The sequence below is a fragment of the Callospermophilus lateralis genome, chromosome 7, assembly GCF_048772815.1.
Source record: "Callospermophilus lateralis isolate mCalLat2 chromosome 7, mCalLat2.hap1, whole genome shotgun sequence".
Taxonomy (NCBI): domain Eukaryota; kingdom Metazoa; phylum Chordata; class Mammalia; order Rodentia; family Sciuridae; genus Callospermophilus; species Callospermophilus lateralis.
This window is the reverse complement of record NC_135311.1, coordinates 133,601,415-133,612,845: the sequence shown is the minus strand read 5'-3', so window position 1 is coordinate 133,612,845 and position 11,431 is coordinate 133,601,415. Positions and strand designations below refer to the sequence as shown.

Here is an 11,431-nt window from a genome sequence, read left to right as displayed (position 1 = left end):
GAGCTAGTCACTTCACCTCTCTGAGCTTCAGCCTCCTCATCTGAAATAAAGGACTTTCTTGCAGGGTTGTCTAAGGTTTAAATAAGAAATGTGCCAGCGTCTAACCTATCTCAGGTGTTTGGTGAGTGTCAGCGTGTCTGCCTTTATTGGCTCCCCTAAGAAGCTCTTGCTTTGATCCCATTTGGAAGACAGAGTTTGGAAAAATGCAAACCACTGCTGTCTTAGGAGCAGACAATAAAAGACATCTGATCCACCCCAGTGACGCTGTCCTCTGCCAACACTCTCCTCTGTCCCATCACTGGGACTGCTAAACCCCAACTGTGTGGGTCCACCTTGCCCTTCTCCTAAGCATGTTCTCCTATGCTTTGCAAATCCTCCAATGCTCTGAGACAAGCTAGGTACATGTTTCCCTCCCTGTTTCACAAACAGGTGACCCTGGGCCTAGAGACTTACATGACTCAACCTGGGTCACACACAAGCCATGGCATTGCCTGGAACAGGGTTTCTTCATCTCAACACCACTGACGTACGTTGGGAGGGGGACAGTTTCTTATGCCCTGTGCATTGTAGGGTGTTTATCAGCCTCTCTGTTCTCCACATTTCAGATTCCAAGAGTACCCCAACCCCAGCCCCGATGACCCAAAACAGCTCCAGACATCATCCAGTGTCTCCCAGTAGCTAAACCCAAGAACCACGGGCCCGGGTGCTCTTTGCCAGTTTCATCTTTTCTTTGAAAAATGCAACCCCAAGAACCAATAACCCATAATTTTCTTCTCTTGACACACACATAACCTCTTGAAAGTAGATAGAACTCACATTTCAATAGCTACCTTTGGCATCTTTATCAGTGTGTTTTCAGGATGACGGTAGAAGACGACGGAAAAAAAACATTTGGACGCCAACCTTTTATTCCATTGAGCTTTGGGAAAATCTCCATCTTGCAGCTCCTGCTATATCGCCTGCTGATAATCAGCTCATAAAACAAGGGCTCAGCCACGGCCGGGCTTCCAGAACTCCCACGGACTCACCATGATCAGGACCCTACTGCTGTCTGCGTTGGTGGCTGGAGGTAACCCCATCACCCGGAGGCGCCGCTCTGCCTACCCCTGGTGGGACTGGGAAGGGGACCTCCCTGCCCTCCGTCCCCGCCTGGCGCTCTCCCACTGCACTCCACCTGTGTAGTTATAGGAAGGCTGGAGTGGGGTTTCAGAGAAGCAAAGCAAGGCTGGACTGTGGCCTCTGGGGTCCTTCTAGAGCAAGGCTTTTCTGTCTGGGTGCTGGGTGTGCAGAAAGCATTGATTGGGTCGCTGCTTCCTGTACTCGCCCCCGTTTCTCCTTCCACAGCTCTCAGCTGTGGGCTCCCCACTCACCTGCCCCAACTGAGTAGGGTGGTTGGAGGTGAAGAGGCGACACCCAATAGCTGGCCCTGGCAGGTGAGTCAACCACTCTGTACCCCGCTTCCATCCCATCATTTCTCATCCCCCCCTTTGCCCTCCCACCCTGGGGTCTGTTATGCTGGTAGAGATGAGGATCGGTGGGACCTTAGAAGGCAGCTTGGACAACTTCACCAAAAAAAAAAAAAAAAAAAAAACCCACACATTTTTGTGGCCTTGGCCAACCTTGGGGCTGGGGAAGAGGTCCTTTTCCAGCTTCCATAAGGAGCTGCGCCACCCCACTTACCCCTGCACCCAAGTTGCTAAGTAGTCTCACTCTGTTAACCAATCAGACATTTGCTTACACATATACTGTTATTTTTATGAGCCATTCATCACCATCTATGCAACTGTCCATGCTTTATGAAACCAATCAGTGCTGCTTATGTAAATTAATCTTCAATTCCGTGTTATCAATGAATACAAATGCTTCCTTACTTTGACATAAATCATGCGGAAATCAAGACTGAAACACTGTATGGGACACAGGACCACATTACAGACTGTTAGTGACAGGGCACACAAAGATGAGTGAATTTACAATTGCTTAAACAAATGTAGGAAACTCTCCTGTCTGACATAATTGGGACTGGGTCATTGAAAAGTTGGTATAGAAAAATCATTTTCAATCCTACATATATGCTTTAAACATTTTACTTTGATTTAGAAATGCTTAATACACATTTTACTTATCTGTTCACCAATCTTTCGAATTCTTAACTTTCTTATAAAAACCAACCCCTGTAATATGTCCATTTCTTTCAAGTAGAGCAGAACTTTAAGCTGCTCCTGAAGCAATCTGAGTAATGAGCTGGTCCTGACTTTGTCATTTCTGCCCCATCCCCACCCACTACCCCCTTCTTTCCACTTTTTCACAGACACCTAATTCAATAGCCTTTTTTTTTTTTGGCGGGGGGGGGGGATTGCCATTTTTTAAGAGTCACCATTAGCCAGTGTCTTCCAAGCATTTAATTTAGTTTCTCTATAAATCACAGCTTTATTTTTTTTTTGAATTTAATACCTTTATTTAATTTATTTTTAGTGGTGCTGAGGATGGAACCCAGTGTCTCATGCACACTTGGCAAGCGCTCTACCCCTGAGCTTCAACCCCAGCCCCATATTTTTTGAACTCATGTTTCATCAGCTCTGTGTCTTATCAAAACACATTAATTGCAAGTGTAACTGATGGAAACAGGCTGGGAACAGACCCAGCTGGATCCGGGCACATTTCTAACCCAGGTGGTCAGAGTACCTGTCAGAGATGAGTGCCCAGGGGGTCCCATGCAGCAGGTGCGTATTTCATGGAGGGAATGGCATCTAGATTAAGAAGTGACAACTGGGGTGTGGGGCGTAGCTCAGTGGCAGAGCGCTTGCCTGTCATGAAGAAGGCCCTGGGTTCCACCCCCAGCACAGCAGAAAGGAAAAAGTGTCAATGACAGAATGGTGCCTGATATTCCCCAATTTGCACTCATGGCTCTGTGTACTTTTGCTAGTTTTTCACCTTTTTCAGTCTCACACTGTTTTCTGTGGGAAGTGGAAGGGGGGCAACATCCCCTCCCCTATGGGATCCCCAAACCCAGAGAGTATTTGTGCTGAGAAACTAATTGATGTTGCATAAAATACTTCCTGGTTCAATCCTTGCCTTGGGAACCAATTAATGTTAGTCTCGGGGAGCTCCCGCCCCTCCTGCTTCTGTTTCCCTGAGGAGGTGTTTTGTTTGTTTGTTTGTTTTGTTTTTTAATTGGGTCGGGTGGGCAATCTAGCCCAGGCAGAGTCTCAGGTGAGGCAAGTGAAGCCCTCAATTTGGGAGAATAATTTAAGGCTCAGCACCCAAAATGAGTAATGTTTTCATGCAACATTTTTTAAAATCAAACTATGCAAAAATATCCAGGATGAACAAAATGTCAGAACTTTAAACAAAGCCAGGATTAATTAATGTGCCTGGGCACTCTACTGCCTGAGAGGACTCTCCCACCCACCCCAAGACTGTGGCCCTACGTCAATACCCCTAAATCCAAACCACAGCGTGCTCGGAAATACCATAAGCACTTTAGAACTAAAGTAGAATTTTTTACTTTGTTATTGGTGTTCTGCATAGCAATAGGATTCACTCTGACATAATTATAAAAGCATGGGCTATAATTTGCTCTAATTCAGTCCCCAGTACTTCCCCTTCCCCTCCCCCTCCCCCCTTCCCCTCCCTCTATTCTACTGATCTTTCTGCTATTTACTTTTAGTTGATGGTGGAAGTCACTGTGGTATGTTCATATATGTACATAGAAAAATTAGGTCAGGTTCATTCCACTGTCTTTCCCTATCCCATCCCTCCTCTCTTCCCTTCATTCCCCTTTGTCTACTCCTTTGATCTTTCTTCTATTCTTTTTTTTTAATCCCCCCTTCCTTATTTTGGATTAGCTTCTGCATATCAGAGGAAACATTCAACCTTTGATTTTGGGGGACTGGCTTATTTCACTTAGCATGACAGTCTCCGGATCCATCCAATACAAAAAAAAATGTTCAGGAGCAGGGACCAGGCTCAGCTCTCTGCTCCGCCAGGTACTGTTGGTATGACTTGGAACAAGTAAACTGACCTTTTTGCACACATCGTATTAGAAATAGTTAACAGTCTTTACGGCACAGACCACATTGTACACGTGTTCACAGCTGCCTTAATTAAGACATGAGCCAATGCACACTCTGAGCTTAGGGCCGTGCTGGGCACAAGGTGAGCGGTCAAATTACTGGAAGTTCATGGTGTTGGATACTGTGATTATTAATCATCCTGAGGGCCCTGCATGGTGAACATTATGGTCCCTATCTTCTGTATAAAGCAATCAGGACCCAAAATGTGCCCAAAGTCATACAGGCTTCAGAAGAGAAGGTAACCTGGAACAGAGACCCAGAGGAAGTGGAGGAGATAGGTTGATACCTGGGAGAAAAATATTCCAGCAGCAGGAATATTTTATAAATATTTTATAAACAGAAGCCAGGGCAAAGGCCCTGGGGCAGAAGTAGGCTTGGTATATTTGCAGAACTGATGGAGGTTAGCATGGCCAAAGGGAGGGGAGTGGGAGGCTGAGGTCAGAGAGGTGATGTAGGACCTAGAAGACCACCCGAATTTTGAGTTTTCACTGGGCAAGAGGGGGAGCCATTGGAGGTTCTGAACAGAGATATAATCAGATTTATGTGTAGAAAGGATCATTTTGGCTGCTGTGTGTTTGGGGTGAGGGGTGGGCCAAAGTGGGAGATGGAAGAAAGATAGGCGACTAGGAGCAGGGGTTCAGCTCAGTGGTAGAGTGGGTGTTTCGCATGTGTGAGGCCCCAGGTTCCATCCCCAGCACCACCACACCCCCCCCCAAAAAAAAAAAAAACAGAAGACCAGGATATCATCCAGGCAAGGGATGAGGCATCTGGGACAGAGTCAGGATCCAAGGGAAGCTTTCTCTCATGCATAAAGTTACCACTGATGAGGTTTGGTTTTGTTGGGGTTGGTGCTTGGTATGGGGTATTGAACCCAGGGGCACCTGACTACTGAACTACACCCCCAGCCCTTTTTATTTTCTGAGGCAGGGTGTCTCTCAGTTTCCCTGGCTGGCCTCAAATTTGTGATCCTCCCACCTCAGCCTCCTGAGTCTCCGGGATTGCAGGTGTGGGCCACCCAGCTGGCTCGCTCTTGGGTTTGAGTGAGGGGTAAGAGAGAAAGGGGCCCAGGGCGGCCCCAAGGATTTTAGCCTGAGCAGCCAGGAAAGTGGAGGTGGCATTGACCGTGCAGGGAAACCTGAGGATGGAACAGGTTTGGGGGAAATTAAGAGTTTGGGTTTGGACATATTAAATTGGAGGGCCGTGTCCTAAGGAAATAGTTCCGAAGAAAGGGCATATCCCAGAAAGATGTTCAGAAGTTAATTTTTAATAGTCTATTTAACTTTTCAATATTGTTTAATCATGCCATTTTGTGTAGATCCGGACTGTTTATATTCTACAAAGCACTAAAGGGCTTTTTACCCTGATGACTGAGGTTCAGGCGCCCCTTAAGTTTTGCACCTGGGGCGAGAAGTGCCACCTCACCTGCTCTCAGCGGAAGAACTCAGCCCACAGGTGCCTCTCCACAGGTCTCCCTGCAGTACAGTGCCTATGGCCAGTGGAGCCACACCTGCGGAGGATCCCTGGTGGCCAAGAACTGGGTCTTGACAGCTGCCCACTGCATCAGGTAACTAACTGCCTTTCCCAGGTCACCCAGGCTGCTCGCCCCACCAGCCAGTGCTCACCTCCAAGAGAGGGGACCCAAAGGCCTGAACCACACTATAAAGGGGCCTTGCAAATAACCACTTGCCTGGCCAGACACAAGTTTTAGATGACCTGTAATTCAGTCTGTGGTCGACAGACAATCTTGGCTGGACTGAGGAATGGTGTGGAGGACGGGGAGGCCCAGTTTCTGCCCTCCTGGGAGTATCAGATGTGGCCTCTTCATCTGGAACTGGGTCCACTTCACAGTGTAAATAACTTCTCTAAGTTTTAACATATCCCCTGGGGAAAAAAATGAGATAACAGAATGTTTTGTTTTTTTTTGTTTTGTTGTTGTTGTTGTTTTTCAGTACTACTACTAAGACACATTCCCCAGCCATTTTTAAATTTTTGAGACAAGGTCTTCCTAAATTGTCCCAGCCAGTCTCAAACATGCCATCCTCCTGCCTCAGCCTCCTGGGTGGCTGGGATCACAGGCGCCTGGCAGTCATAACAGAATGTAGTGTGAATTAAATGAGAGGACAGCCTCTTCCTCCCCATGTCCGAGGCTTATCTCACATGGGCTGGAACTCTTCAGCATTCCACGTGGGTTGGCGTGGGTTGGCCCTGAAATTGAACCTACCCCCACGGATGTATAGGCTTTAAGAGGGGGTGGAAAAAACAAAGAGGCCGGGTAACCAGGCGTCCTGCACTCCAGTTCTAGATTCTCTCTGGACTCTTTACCCCTCCCTGGTCCTCAGTTTCCCCAAGAGAAAATAAGGGTGGAGAATCAAAACTAAAAAGGGACTCTTATTTTTCTCATTCCCTCCAGAGTAATGTAGGATTTCTATTATCTCAACTTTTATTAAGTCAGTTTATAATTAGTATAGGGTTGCTATAATTATCACAGTGATGGGTTTTATGTTATGGCATTTATGCTACCTAGTAACCAACAGATGGCTCCCAGGAAAGACAAGGTCCCAAGCCCCACTACTGGCTCATGCAGCCATCACTTACTTGGGCCCATCCCAAGTGGCTCATGTCCTGGGTGTCCCTGCCTAGGGGGGCCTAAGGGCAAGGGACTGACCCTCTGTGCCCTCCCAGCTCCTCCAGGACCTACCGCGTGGTGCTGGGCCGGCACAGCCTCTCCACCCAGGAGGCGGGCTCGCTGGCCGTCAAGGTCTCCAAGGCTGTCGTACACGAGAAGTGGAACAGCAATCTGGCCCAAGGGTACGCTCCGTCTCAGGGCTCTGGGGGTGGGGGTGGAGGTGGCAGGAGCACAGACGGGGTGTCACTAAGGCCGTGGGCTGACCCCCACCCCCACCGCTTCCATCCTTCTGTAAGGAGGGGAAGGGCTCTGACCTCATAGAGGTGCGGCCAGTGCACAAGTTGCCTGGGTCGGGGGTGACGGGGGGGGGGGGGGGGGGGGGGGGGGCAGGGAGCAGACTCGGGGAACAACCTGAGTCTCCTGCCTCCTGAGCATGGAGGCCCCTGTGTGCCCCAAGCCATCACTGACCATGTGTGTCTAGTCCGTGACAAGGGACACAGGGATGGTGATCTCAGTGGAGCAGGACACAATCCCTCTGTACTTCCTGTGCCTGAAGCCTCCTAACAAGGTCTTTTACATTTTCAAAGATGCCCAGCTACACTCTTCAAAGCCCTGCTTGGCTAATGCTCTTGAGCTCTGCCTCTTTCCTGACCAGGAATGACATTGCCCTGCTCAAACTGGCCACATCTGTCACCCTGACTGACAAGATCCAACTGGCCTGCCTCCCACCTGCTGGCACCATTTTACCCAACAAGTACCCCTGCTACGTCACAGGCTGGGGCAGGCTGCAGAGTAAGTGCTGGCCGGGAGGACCCGGGCCAGGCAGGGAAGGAAGGTGCTATCACCTGTCAGGTTGGGTCTCTCACCCCACAAGTCATCCAGGGGTGTTTATCTTGCAGAGGTAGAATAATCTCTCCAAGCCGGCCTGGGTTCCAATCCCATCTCTCCCATTGTTTGCTCTGTGACCCTGGGCACATTACTTAACCTCTCTGTGCTAGTTTCTTCATCTGTAAAACAAAGATAATAACAGCACCTACATCACAGAGAGGATTGAAGGAGATAGTCCAAGGGAGGCACTCAGACCAAAAAGCAAGGGCACATAGTAGCTGCTGTGTGCTAGTTGTTACTGTCACTGGGATTGAATGAGCAGTACAGAGACCATATGACACTTCTGCATAGCACAGATGGGCCCAGAACAGCACAGATTCTAGGACCTCAAGGTTCTGGAGCTCCACAGAGGTCCCTGGAGCCCGAATGGACCCCCCGCCCTTATCCAAACCTGTCTCCTGGGCCACTTGGTCTTGCTACTGAGAACATGGCTGAGCATGAGTCTTCTTTTGACATAAACCCAAGGGTCAGAAATCCCATGACAGTATGCCACCAAAAGGGACAGAGCACCTACCTGTCCCTTATAAAATCACCAGAGGTTTGGAAGATTCTAGGGAGGTCTTTGCAGAAGAGGGATTTCTTTTTCATAATGACATAAATCTATGAGTGACAGATGAGCACATCAACACTGATGCACTCAGAGAAATGACGGCCCTCCTGACTAGCTTGTCTTCAAAACCAAGGACACAGGAAAACTGTGCAGAAGCAGGAAGGGTGGAGGGGGCGCCTCATGCAAATCAGATACAAGTGTGCCCACCTGTTTGTTATCCAGAAAACCCCAGGGCAGGGAGATGGTGAGGTGGTGGAGTGGCCAGGGCCAGGCAGTGTCCTAATGCCTGCCTGAAGATCACTATGTAACCTCAGCAACCTCCTCTGGACTTGGTTTCCTCATCTTTAAAGTGGAAACTCTGTTGGTGAAGATTGGAAGACATGTGTGATAACGTGCCAGGTGTTATCCGAGTGTTAATTATATATCAGTGAGAGTGATCTTAGGCAAGGGACTTAATTTCTCTTGATTTCAGTGTCCCATGTATCAAACAATATTTATTGATATTTCTGTGAGGACTGCCTCTTTGGAAAGCCTAGTAAAGGGCAAGAATGAAAATACTCCTTATCCTCTCCATTAGTAGGGGCGGTAATGATGGGGTAGTATGTGACGGTGGCAGTGTCACAGGGGGCTACTAGGAAAGTGCTACCCTGACCACACCAACTATTTTTTCCAACTAGTGTGCTTTAAGATTTTAAGGATTTAAGAGTCTCAACCCCGGGGCAGAGAGACACAGCCGGCCATTAGGAACAGGCCAGAACCAGGAACTGGAGCGTGGAAGAAATTCATGAACCCGCCCTCGGAATTTCTTTCCTGGGTGGGTCCCCCTCAAGCTTCTCTCCATGGAGAAAAAAAAAATGGCAGCTACTGCTGAGACCTCCCTGGGCGGGAATTCTTAGTCTCCAGCCCAAATTCCCAGGGGAAGAAGCTCATTGGCTTAGCGTAAGTCAGGTGCTCACCCCCGAACCAATCAGCAGCGGCCAGAACACTGACCAATCAACTGTGAGGGCACAGGCTAGAAAACATGGCTGCTCCCATTAGAGCCAAGGGAGAAAGTGACCAGGGCCACAGCAAAAGGGGCTAGAGGGACAGCCCAACAGGTGTCACCACTTCCTTCTTACTCAGGAGTCCCTCTGTCCCTCTGATCCGTTCTTTCTGGTCTCGCTCAGCCAATGGGGCTTCTCCCGACATCCTGCAGCAGGGCCTGCTGCTGGTTGTGGACTACGCCACCTGCTCCAGCGCTAGCTGGTGGGGCAGCTCCGTGAAGACCACCATGGTCTGCGCTGGGGGTGACGGTGTGACTTCCAGCTGCAATGTGAGTATCCAACGTCAGGGCTCCCTCGACAGCAAAATGGGACTGGGGACGAGGAGAGGCCCCAGAGGTCTCAGCATCCGTTCTCATCCCTCCTGACAGAGCACTGGAAACCCCTCTGGACATTCCAGAATCTGGTCCTTATAATCTCCAGAAAAGGTGGCTTGAGATCAAGCCCAGCGCCTCACGCATGCTAGAGAGGCGCTCTACCACTGAGCCACAATCCCATCCCGAGATGGTGTCTTAACTGGGCTCTGCAGTACAGTGGGGACTGAGATGGAAGGGGTTCTCATGTCCTTCAGACCAAGTGTGCCCTCAATCTGCCCATAGAGACCCCAGGAAACTCCTTGTCATGGGAGGAGGTGGCTGGTGGTGGATAAGAGCTCAGCGGCCTAACTGGTGTGCAGCTCCACAGGGTCATTTGTGCCAGGACAATCTCAAGCAAGGTGCAGCCTCTGAACACCCCAGGTTTTCCTCTCAGGTGAACTGGGTACTCACAACACTTGCCTCATAGCTTTTGTAAGGAGATGAGGCCAATAAAGTGCTTAGCTCAGCTCAGGACACCCAGGGACAAATGCAGCTCTTGTAAGTTCTACCGTAGCACCCAGAGCTGTGGCAACCCACGACAGAGCAGCATGAGTGCCTTGAGAACAGGGGTCCCCCTGGGCAGCCCCTTCCCTTCCCTTCCCTTCATCTGACTCTTGTTCAGGGCGATTCTGGAGGGCCCCTGAACTGCCAGGCGGCTGATGGCAAGTGGCAAGTGCACGGCGTGGTCAGCTTCGGGTCCTCTCTCGGCTGCAACTATTACCGCAAGCCTTCCGTCTTCACCAGGGTCTCCAATTACATAGACTGGATCAATACGGTAAGAACCAGACCAATCCTGAGCCCCATGGGTCCTGCCCTGCTCACCTGGCCCCATAAATGCCACCTAGGGTCTAGAATTCCCTCCCTGAAGAGTGTGGGGGGGGGCCCTCAGAGGAAGCTGCATAATCACATCCAAAATTTCTGCATGTCAAATTGGGTGAAAAGCAACTATAGAGGGTGAGTTTGCCCAAAGAGGTTGGACACAGGACACCCCTCAGGCATTTTGAGTGGGTTCCTTAGGATTAGTGGGATATTTCATTTTTGCTTATCAGTGTGGGGGCCCAGACCCCACCATCCAGTGCTATAAATGACCATATTTATTTGCAAAGCCCAAACCTAATGGTCTGAGACACCCCCCAACCTTAATCATTAGAAATTAGTCCCCCTGGAGAGTATTTTGTAGGGTGACCAACCATCCTGGTTTGCCAGGACTGAGAGGGTTCCTGGGATGAGCGTTTTCAGGGCTGGGTTGGGATGCTTGTGGGCAAATGGGGCCAAGTTGGTCCTTCAGTGACTGTGAACATGTCCCCAGAGAGCTGTGTTCCTATGAGCTTCCACAACAATTTCTATTTTTTATTACAGCCAAACAAATTTGTTTACAACAATAACCATAAAAATCATTAAAAATAATTTAAAAAATAATCACTGTCCAGTAGCTCAGGAGGCTGAGGCAGGAGGATCACAAATTCAAAGCCAGCCTCAGCAATAGCAGGGGTCTTCACTCAGTGAGAACCTATCTCTGAATAAAATACAAAATAGGCCTGGGGTTGTGCCTCAGTGGTAGAGCACCCCTGAGTTCAATCCCCCCTACCCAAAAAATAATCATCCTCATCACTGGCACCAGTGATTAGAAGCAGCTGGATGACAGGAAGACTCATCCCTAAGAAAGGGACTCTGGGGGCAAGTAGAGGAGGCGCACTGTCTGGGGACCAAAGCCAGGAGGGAGAGAAACTGCCATGGAGGCAGGTTTTAAGCCACCCCAGCATTGCCACCAAGTTGGTTTGCTCTTCTGTAAAGTGGGACTTTACAGAAGAGCAAGTGGGGATTGCGGTGCTTCTGGAGGAGCCTGCAAAGGAGGGGAGCTGGCATCTGATCTCGTTATTTTAAGTTTAATCTGC

The 11,431-nt window shown here is 49.4% G+C and overlaps 1 protein-coding gene across 1 annotated transcript in view; it reads left to right on the top strand.

Annotated features, from left to right (window-relative positions):
- Window positions 1-1,029: 1,029 nt before the first annotated feature.
- Window positions 1,030-11,431, top strand: part of LOC143403284 (chymotrypsin-like elastase family member 2A) — a 12,257-nt gene continuing 1,855 nt past the window's right edge. Inside the window, exons 1-7 of the mRNA XM_076861239.2 lie at window positions 1,030-1,069; window positions 1,345-1,433; window positions 5,543-5,640; window positions 6,759-6,884; window positions 7,358-7,494; window positions 9,307-9,452; window positions 10,159-10,311. Of these exons, the coding sequence (XP_076717354.1) occupies window positions 1,030-1,069; window positions 1,345-1,433; window positions 5,543-5,640; window positions 6,759-6,884; window positions 7,358-7,494; window positions 9,307-9,452; window positions 10,159-10,311 (789 nt within the window). The remainder of the gene's footprint in view (window positions 1,070-1,344; window positions 1,434-5,542; window positions 5,641-6,758; window positions 6,885-7,357; window positions 7,495-9,306; window positions 9,453-10,158; window positions 10,312-11,431) is intronic.